This window comes from Corvus hawaiiensis, chromosome 7, assembly GCF_020740725.1.
Source record: "Corvus hawaiiensis isolate bCorHaw1 chromosome 7, bCorHaw1.pri.cur, whole genome shotgun sequence".
Classification (NCBI taxonomy): domain Eukaryota; kingdom Metazoa; phylum Chordata; class Aves; order Passeriformes; family Corvidae; genus Corvus; species Corvus hawaiiensis.
In genome coordinates this window covers 9421237-9443383 of record NC_063219.1, presented here as the reverse complement: position 1 = coordinate 9443383, position 22147 = coordinate 9421237, and the positions used below count along the sequence as shown (strand labels likewise).

General features: G+C 41.5%; 1 protein-coding gene across 2 annotated transcripts in view; it reads right to left on the bottom strand.

Moving 5' to 3' along the window:
* GLS (glutaminase) overlaps positions 1-12087 on the bottom strand; it is a 61050-nt gene extending 48963 nt beyond the window's left edge. For both annotated transcript variants that reach the window (XM_048309467.1, XM_048309468.1), the window contains exons 1-3: positions 11709-12087; positions 3538-3634; positions 2927-3048 (exon numbers count right to left, since the gene is read on the bottom strand). In XM_048309467.1, the coding sequence (XP_048165424.1) occupies positions 2927-3048; positions 3538-3634; positions 11709-12061 (572 nt within the window). In that variant the 5' untranslated portion in view covers positions 12062-12087. The remainder of the gene's footprint in view (positions 1-2926; positions 3049-3537; positions 3635-11708) is intronic.
* Positions 12088-22147: the final 10060 nt, after the last annotated feature.

Here is a 22147-nt window from a genome sequence, read left to right as displayed (position 1 = left end):
AAAGATTGCTCAAATCTAATTGCTCAAACAGGATGAAAACATTTATTAACACCTGGGGTTAAGTTCCTCTAAAACTAAAGTTTTCATCAGGATTTGCTACCTATATTGAGAGCAGCACAGCCACTCAGCAGCAAACAGCAAACCCTGTCTGAGATCCAGAAACAGATTGACAGGTTGATGCTCAGTACGTAACACACTGAGACTGCTGCTTCTTACCCACACATCAAAGACGTGGTAGCAATACCACAGTTCTGGGTCAATAAAGCAGGATAGACAGCACCTTGTGACAAAGGCTAATCCTACAAAGCCAAGCAAGCTATTCTGAAAAAAAACCAGGGTTTAAACTTAAGAGTTGAACTGCTACTCAGTAGCTATCATTTCATTCAAGTGTACACTATAATCAAATTAACTCAATTCTGATTGCCTTATGCCTTTCCTACCCCTCCTCCCCACTCTACCCCACTGACCAAAATATTGTTATTTGAGAAAAAGGGCTTTCTGCAAGTCGTATATTTTTCTGTTAGGAACATGCTATGAGTTTAAGGAAAAGCTAAGAGGGTTAGGAGGATTTCTTACAAATATTATCAGACTTTTTTTCTACAAACTAGCTACAATGCCATAGAAACTTCTAAAAACACAGGGCATGTCAAAATGTGCACACTTTGTAAGGAAGATTAGCAAGTACAATCTTCCATATTTATTAAGTTGCCCAAGTTTCATCTAACAATAGATAGTACTACTGTAGTAAGTAATACCAGAAAGAAGAAAATTCACATAGCAAGCTAACCAGCATGTCACACTGCTTTCAGTAGCAGCTTGGTCTCACTCTGCAAAGACCACATCACGGCCATGTTAGCAACATAAGCAACTAATTCATGAATCTGTCAGCACTCTCTCCAGAATGTGCACCCCAGAAATCTTCAACTCAAGAAATTCCGCAAATGAAAGATTAAAACTCCAAGTTGTTCTGCCTGTAACATGGAGATTGTGATGTGGAGAGTGCTGTAAAGCCAAAAAACTTCAAAATAAAGCAGTTTTAGTCAAATTGGAGCCTAATGTGTAGAACCACTAAAAAGGCATACAGAAATAGACAGTATAGACATATGAGCTGGTGTATTTTACAGCTAATTTCTACTGGATTTCATTGATTTAGTCAAGCTTATGTTACCACTACTCCAGATCACTTAACCTTGATACTTTATGTGATCTGGCAGCTTTGGATTCAAATTCAAGATGAGAATTACACCACTGACTTCTATGTTTAGGGAACTGAAGCTTCAAAGTCCTGAGGTAAGTACAGTTGAGTAGATACATTAGTTATATTTCACACCTTAAACACTTGTAGAAGAAAATACAGGGATTCTGTGCAAGTCTCTTCACAACAAATGCAGTGTCCCTACAAGGAACAGGTAAGTGAAGTTTGGGGGTTTTTAATTTACGAAAAAGGTTGCAAAGGAACCTTCTGCTGCTGCAAAGAAAAACTTGCTATGTGAAATAAAATTCACCTCTCCACGTCTGTATTATCTTTACGTTCAAAATTCTTCCTACACAAGAAGCAACCATGTAAGCTTTCCACAAATTGTTATAGTAACGACTACTCTCCTCACACAGAGGATCGAATCCCAGAGATGTGACATAGAACATAAGATAATCCTGCTAATTAGCAATCACTTGTCCTTTTTCAAATGTACAGCCCTTGCCTAAAACGTAATTCAGAGTGTACTGTGACAAATAAGTCTTTTAGTACAAATGTAACACATAATACCAAATGCATTTCCTTTCCAAACCATCCATACACCCAGGAAGGTTTCTGAATCTAACAATTTCAAGTTTTTACTGGGCTGACAATAAAAACAGTGAAAACCTGGTCTTGAACTTAACACAGGAGTAAAGTCAGTCCATGCTGGATCTTTACAAAGTATCTCACATCTGCTTAAGGAGTTGACTGGTCTGTTATTTTCTCTCACACACAGACATTCGCTTTTTCTCAATCTATTTCCAAAAATGTTTATCTATATTTTAATATATATATACATACCTTTTATGTTTATACATTTACACTTATATAAACTATGCAAATACACAGTATAGTATATATTTTATATACCTATATGTATATAAAATAAACATATTATATATGTATAATATATACACACATACAAAATAATATGTGCAAATAAGTTTTAAATATTATGATTTACCCTGTAAATGGAATTAAAATGCAGATGGAAAAATAGCCTAAAAATTACATTTCAAAATTTAAGAACCTCCAAATTTCCAATATTTTGGCACACAAAAGCTGTAAGCAGAGGGGCAAAGGAGTGTGCTTGAAATGAACAGAAGACAACCTGAACAGTGCTTATACTATTCAGCTTACAGACTTTGCTAAAAAAAACCAATAAAAGCATCACTAAAATACAGCACACAGGTCTTTTCCAAAACAGACCAAAGGAATGTCTGCCATCCTAACACCTCTCATTTCCACGTATCTTGAAATTTAACTTCACTGTTTCCCACATACTCACTTTTAGAATTACACACATGCTCGGAACATCTTGCCACACAGAAGCAGCATCCTGAACTTCAGATTAAAAACTGACAATGTAGTGAGAGAGCAGTTTTACATAATCCTACTAAATACCTCATGCTGCATCAAATCATTTGTTTGGCATCTGACCAATAGTTGCAGTATGGGGTGAAAACACATGCAAACAACATTGACATATTAAACTCTTGTGGAGATCATGGAGCCTGTCTGCTGCATGAAATCTGAGAACAAACTTTTATCAAAACAGCATGAGGAGTGTACATTTAACTCCCTTTCTAATCGATTTATATACTTTATGTCTCTCCTTAAGACAGCACTCAGTAACACACAGACAGCATTCATTCAGAATTATAGTTACATAATTGACAGAAAGTTTACTTTTTAAAAAGGTCTTTGTCCAGCATAACACCATCTGAAGTTGTCTGAAGAGTCAGTCTTAGCATATCCATGCACTCTTTCAATCGAGGATCAGATGTACGTAATCCTGTAGATTTGAGTGCCTATTATGATAAAACAGTAATTACTAAGTGAAAAGATATGCTATTACAATCAAGTTATCTACTGCTCAGCATTTATCACTATAAGAGATCTGCCACTGCATTATCAACAGAGACATTTTGACACTTTACTGATTCTTTAGCAATTTCCTTTGGCAATTTTGGCTGCATTTTATGTCAAAACATTAATATTACTTGAAATCCAGTGGTCCAACTACATTTTACACAAGCACAAATACTACTGAGCTGTGCCATAGGCACAGATGCTTTCAAGCATACTCTTTTGCACATCAAAGAAGTGAATAACAACATTAATATACTCATTCTCTTACTCAACTACAGAAACAGCACTGGGGGAAAAACAATAGTTATATTCCTTCCCACAGCTAAACATGGTCGACAGAAATTCTTTGCTTTGCTCTTGCACTTAGAATGTTAAAATAACCTTGCAGTAGTTAGCTTTCATACAGCACTCTGGAACAGTAAACTTACAGTTATGAATTTATGAACTGGTATTTTTTCTTGTCCTTCTGCAATAGTATAGAAAAGTAGATCTTCTAAGCTGGGAAGGAGACCTTGTTTCATTTTACTGGAAAACAGAATATAAAAAGTATAGATTATTTTAGTGCCTATTTTTATTTATACACATTTTTGCATTATTCTCAGGGAAACACATTTTCACTACCAATGTAACTGCTACCACTAATTTCAAAGAACGTTTTTATCAGTGAACACAAAGCTTAGTTCGACTTTAAGTAGAAAAAAATGGTAATATTGCAAGTAGATTTTACAGTAGCAAACATTCTTAACTGCAACACAGTTATATTTTTACTGTCATACATTTACTGCTAAGATTGTATTTAGATTTTTCTGGGAGTAGATTAATCACATATCCCTCTTTTTGATGTTACCAAAGATAGCTATGTTACTTGCAAGAGGATAAATTATTTATAAGATTCCAAGATGTACATGCCTCATAATAAAGTTGTAGAGCATTATGACCCAACTGTTCTACAAGCAAGAGGAGATGATAAATGTGTAATATTTTCTTCAAAACAGTCCTGTTTTCAGGACTCCACAGAGGAGTCCTGAAGTCCTTATCCTTCTAGTAGCTTATGTAAGGCCCATCAGCTACTGTGAAACAAGCAAAGACATCTGCAGCATAATCATCGGAGCACCTGAAGCAGGAGTGATTCTCATCACACCTACTTAGCTAAGCAAACCCAGTGTAGATGCACCTTTAATGGTCACTGTGCTTATCAGTGTAAACACACCGGCTCTCCAAGATCCCAGGTGCTACCTATTTCACTCCAAGATAGGCTTCCCCTATGGCTGCAGTTTCTTGTTACCTGCATCTCCATTTTATGTGAAATCTGAAGGAAACCTACCAGACTAAGCATTGAGATTCCTTCTAAGACAGAAAGCTGTAGCACTGACAGCTTTCCCTCAAAGCCTTTGGAATGTTATAGATTTAACCTATAAAAAGTTTCGCTCTCCTTGATATTCCAAAGCACCCTGCAGCAGGCAGGAGCCCAAGTCTTTACACTTGGCCTGTAAGCAGTGGAACATACACTTTGAGACTGGGAGGGGCAGCAACAGCAAAGGGATTCCCATCCTTTGGTCCCCTGAAGTGCCTAGGTTTGCTTCCAGACAAAAAAAAACCAATGTTCCGATGTTTGACAAGCAAACATACATAAAACCAAAAGAAAACAAATGTAGATATTAACTAAAATGCAGAGTATGTAGTCTTACATCATTCTAGCCATCAACTGTAAAGGTCTATCTTATAATCTATTAATATTGGCAATACTTTCTTACTATACGGTAACGGATAAACTAATGCCTGAAACTAGAATGCTCAGTGGCCATTTATGTATTTTTATACATTCATGCAAGCGTGTACAAAAAGCAGGTCCAAATTCTAGTCACTGAAGTTTTCAAGAGATTAGTAATCTTTGAATAACAGAACTCAGGGTTCTAACTGCAAAAGTAAAATGCTACAAGTAAGCACAGACCCTAGACAGGCCAATGCAATCTTACGACTGACGTTTAATCCTCTCCTCTCCCAATACTTGCACAAGTCAGATTTATGATTATTTTTAATAAAAATCTGATTATATCCAAATACCCTTTTAAATTTAAGACAACCTCTAGACTGCCCTTGCCTCCCTCCTTTCCTAGTAACTAGCTGTGAAAACCAGTAGTAAAAAATACCACCTCTCATTTTCTAATTTAAAACACTGTATTTACATACTAAGAACAGAAGACAGCTTTGTAAGCCAACAGAACTTTCCTTGTCTTACAGTCTAGATTTTTTTTTTTAAATTTAAATTATGCTGGCTGACTAATGCACAGACAGGCTGGCAATTCAACCAAGACAAACGCTTGCTACTACCTCAAGCAAATTACTGAACAGCCCTTTTCCTAAAGAAAATTCAGGTCTTCCAGGCAGCATATTTTGCTTTCAGTCCTTTGGGGACAGTATGTCCAGTCAAGCCAACAGAACCAGAACTACCAACATAGCAACTAAAGCTTCCCCCTGCATCTGCATCCTAATTCTGCAGGGAACTAATTTGAAAAGTTATGCTAAGTTACATCGTCCACACCCCTACATCTTCATCATTTACACAGAGCTTTTAACTGAGCTCCCCAACGTGTCAAGATTTCATGTTTTAAGGGATGTCTATGCTACATGAGTCATTCCTGGACTGCTGAAGGTCTGGCAGAGGAAACTTTCCTATTTCACTTTAGCAAAACCAGCCAGCAAACACACTGAGAAATTTTAACTGATAACCTATTTAATTACACATTTCTGAGCAATTACTCAGAATTTTACAGCTGTTCCAAGAATTTCTGTCTGGAAAGGTGCAGAAAAATACTTCAGACATTGAACCAAGATTTTAGCTGCCTCTTCATAGGCTTTTAAACTATTAAAGAGATGTGCACCCTTCACAGCAGAAAATCTCTCAACATGGTCTTCATATCTTTCACATCTGCTGTTGTTCAATATTGGGTCACTCAGCCTAATTAAACAATAGAGCTGCACAGACTACGAAAGCAAAGAGGATGACATTCAATATATTTACAGAAAATTGCTCCTCGTCAAATAGTCCACCTTTTCATAAAGTTTATCAGCTAAATAGGGGTGAAAAGGCTTGCTCTGCAGTTTATCAGATCAGTGATGTCAGTAACCAATGTTTGCTTAACCTAAAAGATGTGTTTTGGCACTGGGAGCACACTTAGCAAGATAATTCTGCTCCACACATGTAAAAAAAGCTGTTTTTCAGGTCGGGGAACTTGCAATTTTCACAGTCAAATTAAGTGGAAATTCCAGTTTACCTGATTTGAAGAATAATGACTTTTGATACTTATTTACCTTCTTTAAAAAAATAAATAAGCACCAGACTATTAAACAACTAGACTTCTTTGGTAGTGTACTAATCTGTGGGCTACAATACTGGTGGACTGTTTTAAATATAAAGAAAAAAAAAACAGGAATTCCAAGCACAAGGACTTTGCAGTCCGTATCATTCGTTCTTTCAGCTCTTCCTTTTGCATCAGTACAAAGCCTACACCAGATTCTGGGGATGATTTCATTTTAACAAACACTGCATTTCTAAGACAGAAACAAAATTAAATTTCAAAAAACATGGAAGATTCCTACTTTGTACTTCAAGATAGAACTGCCAAAATGCAGAACAGGATTTACAGAACAACAAATGATATAAAGATATGATATTGCTAATAATACTTTCAGGCATTATTAACAAATATGACACCAGTCATAAAAATGTGGTCACAATTACTGTCACAAACAGTGGTCCCTCAGGGGTCTGTACTGGGACCAGTACTGTTTAGTATCTTCATCAATGACACCAACAGTGGGATAGAATGAAGCCTCAGCAAGTTTGCCAATGACACCATGCTGAGTGGTGCAGGTGACAAGCCTGAGGGATGGGACACTATTCAGAGCAACCTAGACAAACTGAAGAAGCTTGTCCAGGTGTGAACTTCATGAAGCTCAGCAAAGCCAAGTGCAGGGTTCTACACCGGGGCCACAGTAACTCCCGGAATCAACACAGGCTGGGGGACAAACAGATCAAGAACAGCCCTGCCGAGAAGGACTCGTGGGTGCTGGTGGAGGAGCAGCTGGACATGACCCAGCCATGTGCACTCAGAGCCACACCTGTCCTGGGCTGCGTCCAGAGGAGTGTGGGCAGCAGGTCAAGGAAAGGGATTTTCCCTTCAGTCTGCTCTGGTGAGACCCCACCCAGAGTACTACATCCAGCTCTGGGGTCCTCAGCACAGGAATGACATTGGCCTGTTGGAGCAGGTCCAGAGGAAGCCACCAAGATGGTCAGAGGGATGAGCAGCTCCCCGCGAAGAGGTAAGGTTCAGGGAAATAGAGTTGTTCAGCCTGGAGAAGAGGAGGGTCTTGGGAGACCGCACTGAGGCCTTTCAGTACCTAAAGGGGGTTTATAAGAAAGATGGGGACAGGCTTTTTAGCAAGGTCTGTTGCAATAGGACAAGGCATAATGGTTTTTCACTAAAAGAGAACAGCTTTATATTAGATACAATGAAGAAATTTTATGGTGAGGGTGGTGAAATGCTGGAACAGGCTGTCCAGAGAGGAGGTAGATGCCCCATCCCTGGAAACATTCAAGGTCAGATTGCATGAGGCTCTGAGCAGCCTGATCTATTGAAGATGTCCCTGCTCATTGCAGAGGGGTTTGTACTGAGCGACCTTTAAATAGTCTCTTCCAATCCAAACTATTCTGGGATTCTATGAAAGCTGCAAGTCACAGTCAGATAGCCCCTCTATCTAAAACAGGCACCTTGAAGAAGTTGTCACCATAACACAGATAAATATTTCCAACCAAGAGACACAAACACTTGTCAAGTCACTAAGAAACTACTTTCTGTCCACTTGTATAGTGAGATGCTGGTCCCATAACAGAGGTGGGCAACTATTTACCCAAGAACTTAAACAAGATTCAAGAGGAAACTACATATTTATAAACTTAGACCAAAGATAGACATGTTAGCTATCAAAGTGCTTATGGTAAAACAAAAAACTGTAGCTTCAAAACCTTGGCCTCTACAGACGTTATGAAAGGTCTAATAAAAGTGCACTTCTAACTGTTTCTTGCATCTCTGAGTATTGTATCCACACTCCACAGGAGTATCAGCGAAATGAACCACTGCCTGGTTATTAGTTATTCCTCTGTAATCTGGCCTGGCTGCAAAAGCAAATTTATTTTTAAAAGTATCTCCAGAATTCATCTCTGCCTTAAAAACGAGCACTACCACTCCCTTGTCATTTAAAAAAAATAATGAAACATTTCTTTTAACCGCTTTGTGATATTCTATATACTAGTGTCCAGCAGTATATGTAGCTGTAAAAAGTGAGCAATTTAGCTTTCAAAAGTTAGGGTCACTCACATTTTGCTCCTCCCTCTCACCTTAATCAAGGCCTTTGTAATTTAGAAATAGCTTCTACTAAGATAAACTGATCCCTTTACTGTCCAGCATAAGATGCAAGATGAACAATGCACTCTTATACTGAAAGTAAAAGCAAGAAAAGAACAGTTATATTGAAAGTAGGAGCAAAGGGTATTAAATATTATACACTTCTATAACTGAGGAGTATATTAGGCTACTGTGTTTTAATAACTCAGGCATGAGCATAGATATTATTGTGTTTTAATCCACAGTTCCCATTAATTAAATTTACCAGTCTGTGACCACTCTCAGTTTAAGCTCAATTATTTTTCCTCTCTAAAATATATTAAGCTTTAGTTGGATACACAGTGTGAAGGCTGGATAGCAGAGATAAGGAGGTGGTGGAAGATATGAAGGAAAAAATGCACAGGGGATCTGGTTATGCAATGGGATACTAGTTATTTCATCAGCCACAGACCTCATAATTTATTCTATGAGGAATTCAACTGTTCTAAATTTCTCTGCAGTATTTGCACAGAACATTTTAGGCTCTCACTTGCAACTGCTACTCTCTCTATGCAAGAACTGTTAGACAAGCAAATAATCAGGAAAACCTTACTGCTGCCTTTTGACACTGTGGGTTATTTCTGTATCCCAGAATCATGACCTTATAACCAAATAGAAAAAAAAATAGCCCAACAACGCTAACAAATAAACAAAAAAAAAAGAGTAAAAAGGACTATTGCCAGTTGGGTCCACAAACCACTTGCCAAACACCACTCAAATGTTAGACACTACGGATGGCAAAGTGCTGGAATCAGCAGAATACACAGACTGCACTGACTTAGCCCAGTTGTCGATGCAGTTCAGACACCTATCTTTTGAAGAACCTCACTTTGCTCAACCCTGTACTCTGTCTTAACAAAGCAATGATTTCCACATGTATTCTACCATTTACAAATGCTTGAAGGAAGATTTTCATAGTTCTGCATTAAGAAAAGTAAGAATGAAAGTATCCAGCAGCCTGACTAATGTCCTACCAGGAATTCCTGCACAACCTGAAATGAAAAGAAAGTTTCTTGTTTTTTCCTTGATCATAACTATATGATAGATGTTTTATAGAATTCCTCCCGGTTCACTCTGCAGTAAGACTCACAGAACAAGCATCTGACTTTAAAAAACATCATTTTGTCAAAAGCCAAAAATTATTAAAAGTGCTTAACTGGTTTGTGATTACACAACTTTACCACACACATTAGAAATTAAAGAATTTCACTAATTGTTGCTAGCTGTAGGAAGCTAATAACAGCTCAGTTTAAGAAAACATTGCCTCTTCAATAAATCACCTTTGCAATACCCTCAAAAACGCATCACACCTGGCATGCTGTTTTTTTCCAAAGTTTTAATGTCTGTATTTCTGCTTGAAAACAGAAGTGCAATCTTTATAAACCACACCTATTCAAGCCACAGAAGAATAATTTTCATTATATATATAATTCCAAAACATTATATATAGAGCTAATTCAAAGAAGAGACTTCATATTTGTTGAACAATAGCATATATTTAAAAATTACAGCCGTATGATTGTGTATTATATTGTACATGGTTACATAACCTGACGTGCATGCATTTTTTAAGGCATCTGACAGCAGAAGTAACTAGTGATACCTTCAAAGCAGGCTATACCCCACTGAACCAGGCTGAGCAGCTAACACATCTGGGGGGAAAAAGCAGAGAACAGGGCCACAGCCTCCTTCCCCACCTGCCATATTGAAGTTCATGCTAAAAAAAAAACCCCACAAACCACAACTCAAAAGCAGAACTATTAGCAAGCTAAGGGGAAGCCTTCCTGACTGGCCTTGTGGAATCTTTTCCAGACTTCCTCTTAGCATCAGACTAACAGAGACTTTGCTCAGTGTCAAGTGCCCTTTCTCAGCCCTGTTCCTTCTGTCATTTACTCTTCTCATCTAGGTAATAAGCATAGCAAAGCCTGAGAAAGCAGCTTGGGTGTAATTTTAATTATGCCACCCCATAATCAGCACACAGGGTGCCTACAGGAATGCCACGGGGCACATTTCAAACACACACAAAGGAGAAGTCATCATGGGCTTGCAGTTAAGCTGTCAACCTTCTTCTAAAAGGTTATCTGAGATACTAAATGTACCCAGGTTCAAACAACCAATGCATAGACTGTCAGACAGGGGGTGGTAGGAAATGAACATTCAAGACTTGCATAATGCTGAGTACTAACAAAGCAGAATGCTCTGCCAATCCATTTACCTCATCATTATACCCTATCCGTGGTATCCACTACCAGTCATTACCAGGTAAAAAACTGGAGCTGATACACCTGTCTCTGACCTTTTTTTTTTTTTTTTAGGAGTATTTCAAGTTCTGAGTGAAGGAATTTTAACTTCATAAACATATACAGCCTTATCATTCTATGACCTGCACGTACCTTTGCCACTAAGGGACAAATAAGGACCTCTTGGCGCAGGCACACATCCTGCCTATAAACATCTGTACTCACCACGTACGAGTGGCAGTATCTGTCCCTGGCTGCACTAGATCACAGAATTCTTAGGGCTGGATGGGACCTCCGGAGATCACTCAGTTCAACCCCCCTGCCAAGGCTGGGTCACCCTAGGGCGGGTTACATAGGAATGCACCCAGGTAGATACAGACGTGGAGAAGACAATCCTGCAAAACTTCCAAGGCAGCACTACTCACCATGCACACTGCCTTTAATAATTAATGCGAGATGACACAGCTTTCGCTTCTCTTGAAAAATATTTTTAGCCAAGTGGAAACGCTACCAAAGCCACCCTATCGGCACGCTCCCTGCGCCGGGCCTCCCCACGGACGGCACCCCCGCACACACGCAGGAGGGACCCCCAGGCCGGGGGAAGCCCCAGGCGCTGCCTGGGCCCCACGCCGCGGTGAGCGGAGCCCCGAGGGACGCACACGCCCCACCACCACGCGTGTACGCTTCCCTCCCGCTCCGACCCCCCCGGCCGCGACCCGCGGGACCCGCCGGCAGCCGGGCCCGCACCGCCCGGGGAGCGGCCGGGATAGACCCCGGGGTCCCCGCACCTGCCGGGGAAGCGCCCGCCCGGCCCAGCCCGGCCCCTTCCGCAGGCACCACGCGTGCGAGGGGGAGGCGGCGCTCACATGGCGCCTCCGCATCATCCCCCGCGCCCGCCGCCCCCTCCACACTCACTTCTCCCCGCCGCCGCCTCCGGCCACCTCCTTGCCGCCGCCGCCGCCGCCGCCGTGGTTATTGTTGTGGCCGCTGTCGGCGGGGGGCTCGCCGGGAGTCGGTGACGGCGCCTGCGCCCCCTTCCCCGGCTCCTCCAAGGCTCCCTCCGAGCGGGTGCACAGACTCCGCGCTGACGGCAGCGCCGCCGGGCCGCGGCGGGCGGCGGGAGGGCTGGCGCCGAGGGCGGCGAGCGGCGGCGGGAGGCGCCTGGTCCCGGCGGGGGGTCCCGGGATCGGGGCCCCGCCGCCGGCCGCCCCCGGCGGGCCGAGCAGTAGCAGCTCCCGCAGTAGCGCCGAGCGCCACAGCCGCATCATCCTGCGCCACCGCGCCGACTGCCCGCCGCGCCGCCCGGCCGCGCCTCTCGCGCCGCGCCGCGCCCGCCCCCCGCCGCGCGCCATTGGCCGAGCCCGCCTAACTGTCAGGCGTGCGGCGCGTCCATTGGCCGGCAGGGACGCCACTCAGGGGCGTTGCCACGCCCCCGGCGCGGGCCGAGTCTCCCCGCGGGGCCGCTGGTGTCGCGCGCGGCCGGCGGGGCGGGAGCAGCAGCGCCCCCAGCGGGCGGACCGGGGGCGCTGAGGGGGCCCCGGGGCGCCGCCTCCCTCCCTCAGTCGCTTCCTCACGCCTTCCTTTCCGCCCTCCCTCGCTCTGCGACGTGTAAAGGCGTTGGGAGCGGGCTAGGCTGCGGCGGTGTGGGGTTCAGGTTGCCATGGATATGGCCATTTTTTAAAACTGTATGTTTTTGATTACGAAGTGCACCGCCTCTCCCGTGCCGGCAGGATCACAGAATATGCTGACTTCAAAGGGACCTACAAGGATCATCGAATCCAACTCCTGGCCCTGCACAGGACACCCCAAGAACCACACCCTGTGCCTGAGAGCCTTGTCCGAACACTTCTTGAACTCTGTCAGGCTGCAGCTGTGACCACTTCCCTGGGGAGCCTGTTCTACTGCCCGACCACCCTCTGCGTGACAAAGCTTGTCCTAATACCCAAACGAAGCCTCCGCTGACACAGCTTCAGGCCATTCCCTCTGGTCCTGTCACTGGTCACCACAGAGAAGAGAGAAGGAGGCACAGGGCCTGTGCCAGCCACACACCAGGCACCCTAGGAAAAGGTTCAGGAAACGAGCCGGTTGAAAATATCCTCAGGAGGAATTCTTGTTCCCGCATTCTTTGGGCCAAATGCTTCTGGCAATGAGCAGTTACTAAGGGGTTTCCACATACTTTCAATAAAAATGTAACTGCATAGCTCATTGCCAAAACTTACAGTGGAGGCTGTAAGTCTTGGTCAAATGTATGAAGTTTCTTGTTTTTAGGAAAAAATAAATAAACCAAACACAAACCCACAAAAATCAACCACCTGGATGCCCAGGTGAACTGGGTGCGGCCATTGACATCATCGAGCATTTAATCAGAGTGTGGAAATATTGCTGCTGCTCACCTACATGTCCCAGTTTGGGAACCACCGACCCATGGTAGTGCAGTTCTAAAAGCAAAAGTGTACCAGAAAAGAGTAGCAGAAAATAACTGCAGGGCTTCGACACAAGGTGTAAATGTCAGTCCTTATATACACTTAAGCTTCTGTCACAGCTGTCAGGATATAGCATTTTGGAAGTCACAGATTTTGCAGTTACTTGGTGAAACTTTGTTCAGATCACCAACTGCTAAATTTGTCCTAGATGAATACAGATCTATATTAGCAGACTGTATCCATTATGGGTAACAGTGGAAGAGGAGATTTCTTGTCATCCTACTTCCTCAGTAATGCCAACATGCAAACCAGTTTTTTAATTGTCCCTAGTCTTCTCAGTTTAGGAATCTTAATTTTCTGAGCAAAAATGTAAATACTTGTGGAGCTGTGAGTCTATTACAGCTAAATTTCCTTGTGAACAATTTCCCCATGCATTGAGGTTTATTTCATCTGGTATGTTTATTATGTTTGGCAGAGGTGGGGGCGGAAAAGCTGTAGTTCTGAGTTAGAATGATCTTGCTGCACACTTTATTGGAAGTGTTTTACTCTGAAGGTACTGATATTTTGTTTTCCACTACCGCCCCAGATTGAAAGTTTCATGTGTCTAGGCACAGTAAATTGCTCTTAAAGACCCCCATAAAACAGAGAGGATTCTGTTACCCGTTTTTCCTGCACTCTGAAATAACTACAAATAGACATGGAGAATAGTCCTTCCTTGTGCTTCTACTTACACGGCAGCACAAATATCCACAGGGGTTTCCTATGCTAATAAATTGTCACAACAGCCATGAGGGTTTTTGGAAGAAGATATAAAGATAGCTGATAATCTATGCCTATGAAATGAGCCTCCACGCACCAATGGTTTTTCTTCCCACTGAACAAGGAAACTTGAAATACCAGTGTGGGATGTGTAATCCTGTGCTGCAGTAACTTCACATACAAAAATGCAAAGTACCTGCAGTTCTCACGTACTTATTACGTTACCTATTATATTTCCTGGAACTAATTTTGCATTTCCATTTGCTAAGTCCTTTTTGGCAAGCCAATACTGCCTCTTTTATCCTGCTGCCCAATAATAATATTTCTCATTTTTAAAATTCTGTTATGTAAAATACTCTAAAGATGGAAGTCTCTCAAGCACCTTTTCCATTCTTTCTACAGTCTGCTGCTCTAAGACCAGAGACAGTGACTGCTGTCTCTTCCAGGATGTGCATTTGGTCACTAATCAAACACACAGTTCTGCAGACACTACAAGATTCTGAATTTTAGTGCCAAGGTGGTTTTTTGGTGTGACAGCTGTGCTCTTTTCTAAGCCAGCTGTTTAGCCACAACCTGGTGCAAAAGCTTGTCTAATTCATCCTTTACACTGTAGGGGGAGAAGAAGCAGAAGAATGAAAAATGTAATGATCTGGATCTTTCCTTTTAGTGCTCCGATTTCTGGTCAGAACATTGCAGATAAGGTGTGTGGGAAGGAAAAAGAAGAGCTACTGCATTCACAAAAATATTTGCCTCTCAAAACAGTACCCCCATGCTACACGTTCTTGACCCCACAGGAACTCTTTCATTTTACTCACTTCCTCTTCTTTTTTCTTTTTCACTTTGTACACTATTGCCTTATTCCTTTATTTAACCTTTTAGTATTGCCTTCACATTAGTACATTAGTACTAATTATTACATACCTCCCAGTGCATGTATTCTTCACTAAAGCTTTTCTTAAAACTCACTGAAAGAAATTAATCCTGGACTTCTCTCCCTGGAAATTCCCCTGTCTGTGTTTTAGCTCGTGAGGGCAGAAAATGCAAGTTGCTCTGTGTGTGGGACTACAAACACACAGCTTGGGAACAATGCAAAATGATAAATATAGCTTCAGATCCAGAAAGTTCAAGGGCAATAGTGACTCATTCGCTATTCTGAGAACTTTTGCTGCATAATTCAGGCCATCACTCCTTGCTTCTACTATGACTAAGCCTGAGATGTTTCACCCACTGATTCTCTCCCTTCCTCCCACTGCCACAGGTATACCAGAGAGTCTTAATCTAAAGACAGATTTTTAATTTTTTTTTTTTAATTTAAAATGAGCCATAAGAAATGTAGTAAAAATAGCATCAGAAACACAACTATTTGCTTGGGAAAAGTGTTATCCATTAAACCTGTTAAACTGGCACTGATTTTTGTGTTGATACAGATGTTAGACTGGGCTTTCCCATATCCCAGTGAAACCCCCTTTAGACTTCTCCTTTGAACAGAGTGATACTACTCATCTCTTTGGAGAGAGAAGACACACCATCTGCTCTGCCATTCTGTGTTTCACATAGTATCCCAAGAGAAACAGAAAATTACAAAATGGTTTCCACACAGTACAAAGAAATTTGAAATTAAAATTCCCCATAGCTTTTATTTTGAGTTGGTTACACAACCAGCAGTAACCATAAGCCAATTACTCTCTTTTTAATTTCTACAACTATACATGTTCTTTTGTAAGACAAAAATTATTTGAATTTAAGACAACAAGGTTCTTCAGGAAAGGAAAAAAAAGAGGATCTTTTAAATAGGCATTATTCTTTAAGTATTTCCCTTAAGCTGTATTATAGCAAAATATTCCTAGTATAGATCTCTAAAAATAATCCCTATTTCAGAGGTTTTCCTTTCTAAAAGGGGCATAGCAGCATTAATCTCTTAGGAGAAAGGGCTCTGAAAAGCAGGTGGAAAGAGGTCTTCTCAGTTCAAGCACATACACTGATAGCTTTCAGGAAGGTTAAATCCTCCCATCAGATCAGCAGGGCAGATTTCAAATAAGCGGCAGAAATTAAGGATTATCTTGACTACGACATGAACTGTTTACTTTGCTATTTTAAATGGTTATGTTGGCTCCATTTCATTTGTTGCTGGGTAATGCTTTCTGAAAGAGAACTAAGGACGAGAGACAACTTTTATCTATTCAAGTATTTCTACCAAATCTAGGAGCAGTTCCTAAAAATATTTTTTTCTTTTGTGAGGCTAGCTTGCTGCACCTTTGAGTAACATTTTTATACTGGTTCAAGTGAAAGGTGCTCAGTCACAAGAAACATTCCCCGTTGGATTGTACAGAGGATACGGAACAGCTTCCTCTGAGCACAGAAGCATAAGCAGTAAATAGTTACTATTTAATCTCATAAAATGAATGTTCAAATGTTTGGGCATAATAGCTCAGAAATCCAACAAGGAGGAAAACATTCAGAGCATTTATTTAACTGGAAAGTAATGGCTGAGGGAGTGACCTCAAGTGACAAGCAATAAAAATAAAATCAAAAATGCCCTTCCTGCATAGTGCATCCATGAGTCAATAGCTCAGTTCATATCACTCACATTCCAGGCAAACAGAGGCAGCAAGGAATTAATTCAAAGAGAAGAATATTTGGAGGATTTGCCGAGACTGACGTGAAAAGAGACTACAAGGGCCTGGGACATTCCTAGCGTGGTTGACAGACAACATATGATGTGTTCTAGTATATATAACAAGAGCAAGCAAATCACAGAAGTAGGGTTATTGAGGATGACCTGCAAAGACTGGCACAATTTTTTCCTATTACTCTATTTGTTAACCTGCTTCCTTTCCTCTTGGTTGGTTAGACAGCACCATCGTTCCTCATGCTCATTATCAGTAATAGCATTTTTCAGATGCAACATTCTTCACATATCAAGAACATTCACCTTCAGAAGCCAACAGCTTACCTGCCAGAGAAGCATTCCTTGCTGCATCCAGCACACTGCATGTTATTTGCACTACAACATATCTAAATCATACTGTTACATACCCCATGCATTCCACCCACAATCACATTTAATGCTTAATTCTGATGACATCTCTTAAACTACTACAGTCCAGGTCTTGATCTTACAGGAGGCCAGGACACGGGAGCAAATTTGGATCTTCTGTTTGTATTCCCAATCCTCAAATATTGGCCTTGGTAACCTTGTGCAAGCAAGGAGAAACAAGTGACAACATCATCCAACTGCTCTATCACATGCCTGAGATGAGCATGCATGAGGGAGCTCAGGAGAGCCCACGGGCTCGTGTCTCACTGCTCTTGAGACCAGACATGGGAAATTGGTGCCAGCATTTAGCAGAGGTTGGAGCACTTGGGCTGACCACAAGCTGACTCGTCACGTACAAAGCTCCACAGTACTGGGCAGTCACTGGCTGACCATTAACACCTGAGTTATTAGGCCCCTAAAAGGCCCTAAGGAAAGATGGGGAGGGACTTTTGACAAGGGCGTGCAGTGCCAGGACAAGGCGGAATGGCTTCCAACTGACAGAGGGCAGGTTTAGATTAGATATTAGGAAGAAATTCTTCATTTGTGAGGCTAATGAGGCCTTGGCAAAGGTTGCCCAGAGAAGCTGTGGCTGCCCCATTCCTGGAAGTGTTCAAGGCCAAGTTGGATGGTGCTTGGAGCAACCTGGTCTAATGAAAGGTGTCCCTCTCCATGGAAGGGGTTTGGAATGAGATGATCTTTAAGGTCCCTTCCAACCCAAACCCATTCCATCATCTACATGTGCCACCTCAGCCCTGAAGTGATGGAGAAGCCAGTGTGTGCTGCAGCCTCCCCTTGTCCTAAGCTGATTGCTTTTAGCTCTGAATTTCAGCACGTTAAAAAGACCCTGGGAGAGGTGCAGGGTTTCAGGCCAAAGCATAAAAGTGCATCTCATTTAATTCTCCCATGTTGGAAAAACCCTGGTTTTACCCTTTCACAAATTCGCAAATACCTGTGGCCATGTAAAAGCTTAAGCTTAACAGAACACCCAGTCATAAGAGGAGGGGTTCCCATCCTGCAGAAAAACAAAATAAACAAGGTAAAATGAAGCAAGCAAAACAAGCAGTTAGGCTGTAATGGAAACTGTCTCATCATAAGTGGTAATCCAAATAGTTTAAAAGTCTTCAACCTCCAGAAGGCTCCTCTAGAGTACATAGAAACCACTCTGATTGGGTACAGGGTATAATGCCAGCACCCATAAAATCCTACTACCTCTGAAATGGCAAACTAATCAGCAAAACCACGTTTCTTTCTGCCTGATATTTTTGGCACCCTCTCATTTCTGTTGCTGCACTGAGGGAAGAGGAATGTTCAGGTGATTCAGTCCTCAGCCTTCCTTTGCAGCTGCTGTGAGTTGCCAGTCTCCTTCCAAATTGCAAAAGTGTTCTGTCTCCTGTCGACTTAGAAACAAAAGGTCCCATAAAGACTAATGAGAAAACAGACTATTTTTTTTAGTTCTTGAAGGATGTAACCTTGAAAGATTTCCCTCCTCCCCCCACATCTAATTCTCTCTTTATAAACATGTAACTTTCTTAGGGAGGTGAAAGGGAGAAAGACCAGCAGCACTTCCAGTAGCACACAGTGTACCATCACACTCCAAGGGTATTTAATGTTTATCCAAGGACTTTTGAACAGTTCCACAACAGTAGGCCAGGGGACTGCAGATCTGCAAAACTGAATTCCAAAATTTAAAAAGTAGAGCAATCAAGGTTGTAAAATAGCCTGGATTAAGCGTATTTTTTTGCTAATAACTAGTCTAGTGCTTAAACGTGTGTATGTTTATCCTAAATTCCAAGAAGAAAAACATTCAAAATTTTTGTATGGTATTTTTGGTGCATTTGAAACATTTGTGAAAGCCAAAGATTTGTGCTTCTTTAACATTGACTGCTGTCACAGAACTTCTGCAAATCCTCCTTAACTGCTCCATAATGTTCCATCTTTTCAGCCAAGGCTTGAAACAACTCTCACTGAAGTCAGTAGTTGATGGGAAAATGTACAAGACAAGAAATTTTACCTCTTAAATAGTATTTTTAGCCCTCAGCATATTTTTCGTAGCAGTATTAGACCCAATTATTTGGGCTTTTACCTCAACTGACTGGGTTGTGATGTGGAAATTGGTAGTGTTTCTACCACTACATGATCTCTGGTGGCAGCGTCACTCATTCCCACACACATGCCATGGCTTGTCACTCCCTCACAATTGTCCTGGGACAGCTATTGAATTGGGTTGCACTGTAAAACAGAAGTGAAACAAGCTGGGTTACAAGTTGACAGGTCATCATTCTCTGCTTTGAGAAAGAGGAGTTTCACATAATAAATCTGTGAAACATGTCTTGAGGTGCTTTGAATTAACATGCTGTAGGAGGGCTCAGAGGAAGAGCAGTAGCCAAGAAATGCTGATAATTTTGTTTCTCTCTGTACTCTTGGCCTTGTACCACAGGAAAGGGATGTTGTCAGACAGCGGACTTCACAGCCTTCCTGTCACAGGCAGTTTTTAAACGACGACCACGTGCTTGGATATTTGGAATAGTTAGATAAAGTTTCATCTGGTTCCTTGATCAACAAATGGAGCTTTGGGCAACAAGATACTATAATAAAGCATAAAGCCAAACCAGTTGTCTATCTGAATAATAAAATTGTATTGATTTTAGGAAATATAAGTTCTGGAATTACTAGAACACCCCTTATTCTGCCATATGCTTGCACAGAAAGTAACCTTGTAATACCCTACACTAATCACCCAAGACATCATGGGCCTAATTTGAGAAGAAATCTAATAGGCCCTACTGTAGCCCATTCAATAGGAATTTTTGGTTTGTTTTCAGGCTCTTTGCTATACGTGCTGTGTTTGACTAAAGTCTCACTGGACACTTGAGGATCAGCTCTGCTAAAACAGAGAACAGTGGCATAGTTGAGCAACCCACCTGTGGCAGGGAGGATACTTTCAGCTAAAAATACTTTAAGACAACAAATAAAAAATGAACTATATTGAGTATTTTGGGCCAGAAGGCATGCAGAACAGACACATGTAATTATTCACATATTTATGGTTAGGAAAACATCATCCAGCCACCTTTCTGTTTCCTCCCCAGCTTTCACTTACCGTACCATGACTGCAGCGGAGTTACAAACTCTCAAGATAGGAAGACACATGCGCTACTAGTCATGTTTCATCAAGAAGTTACATTTGTTTCATTTCTTGGACTTTCATTATGTGTGTTTTCATGCAATTCTTCTATCCAGTTTATCTCACCTTGCACATTTCTGCAAGTTTTTCTTCTGGTTATGTACCTTTTAAGTTGTATTTCTGTCTTTTGATTGATATATTCTGAAAGGGAAAGCATAATCTAAAGGAAAAAGAATAGCTTAAATAGTGACTCATTTTGTTCTGTTTTGCCTGTTAGTTACATTGTTTGATATGTCAACATGTTTTCTTAACAGTAAAGGTGAAATTCAGAGTTGAAAAAGCACAAGCAGTAGAATGTATTGCCTTTTTACACAAAAGTATGATTGAAGAGAAGGGTAACTGCTCAGCAGAGCTTATTTAATCTGCCTTGGTCTAAAGCCAAATAAATTCCACCCTTTGAAATAAGAAGTAATTCTTAAACTACCAGTAGTTGTTAATGATTGTTAGAACTGGAAAGAATCAATCAAAACCACATGCTAGTGAGTAATAATCTTCTAGAAACATCCTGAATATAGAGATTATACTCTTTATTTAACAGATAAGAGGGAAAAGGTTAATTTACATCTCAGTACTAATTTGAGTAACAAGAACCATTAACTTATGAAGCTAATGAGCTGAAACATTCACCAACTCAGTCCAATGACCCTGTACTTCAGGATAAGCAGAAGGATCTGTGTGGTGGAATGCTGCTGATCGTTTCCTGAGGATTGGCCAGGCTCTGGATGCCTGGCACATCCCACCTCAATGGCATTCAGTCTGGCTCAGGATAAGTGCTTGTATGGAAAAAGAAAACCGTGAGGAACAGTGCTCTTCCCACATAGTAGTTCTCAAAAATGTTGGTAGCCTTTTTTTGCATCCCCAAATAGATTGCACAGAATTGGCTCCAAAGCTGCCAAATAAATGTTACAGGGAGGAGAAAAAGAATGAGCACCTTTAATAGCATTACAGCTGTGCTTTTCTGTCTGCTTATTTCATCTCTTGCATACTTCTGATGTCTAGGCCACACTGAGACCTCCATCTTAAAAACTGGAAGAACATTGTATGCATAAGATGAAGGTAGAAGCAGTATAGTCACCAGGTGGCTGTCACCCAGACAGACAGTCACAGGCCAATTTTGAAGCTGAGTGCTGCTGAAACTTCGTATCGGGAATGCTGTGCTCCAAAGAGAGCAGCAGCAGAGCAGACTGGCTTCAGCCTGCCCGTAGCAGGACACAGCTGGTTTGTCCTTACCTCTGTTGCCTCCTGGTCTTCTCAGTTCAAGGGCATGAGTAAGAGGCAGCTGTGCCACAAAGTTACAGGTGTAACCTTTGAACGCCTATTTCAGAGTTCACGTAGAAAGTCAGCTGCATCTTCCAGCCAGAACTTGAACTGCTTAACCTTCAGCTTTCAGAGGCTTTTAGATCAGAGATGCAAATGGATGGAGAAGATTATTCCCAAAAGGTCTGGCAGTCTGTTACACATTACTTCAAAGCAGAGTGGGCAGAAGGATGTCAGGGCACTCTCTCTGGAGCAGAAAGGGATCTCCCAGGAACAGTCAGTCCACTGGGTCATGCCTGCAAAGGCCATGCCATGGCCCAAGAGAGACATCATTTATATAAATCCCTTCCTCACAGGTGTCACAAAGCTGTCCACTGAAGACATTAAGATCTCAGTGCTTGAAATGCTTTAGAATTGGGCTGCATGAGAATAAAATTATTCTTAACTGCTTCACTCTTCCTCCTAAAGAATTACATACTTTTTTAACCCAGTAATAATAAAATTACAAGAAGAGAAAAGTGATGAGGAATGATGCAACAGGTAATCATGAGGTAAGCAATCTTAACAAAGCTAATTAGTTTTGGGTTTATGAAAAGAAAAAAAAAAAGAATTAAAAAAATTTTCTAAGTTCCATAAGTGATCCTATAGAGATGAACTATGCCACATTCTACTAAAAAAATCCAGAACTCTGAGT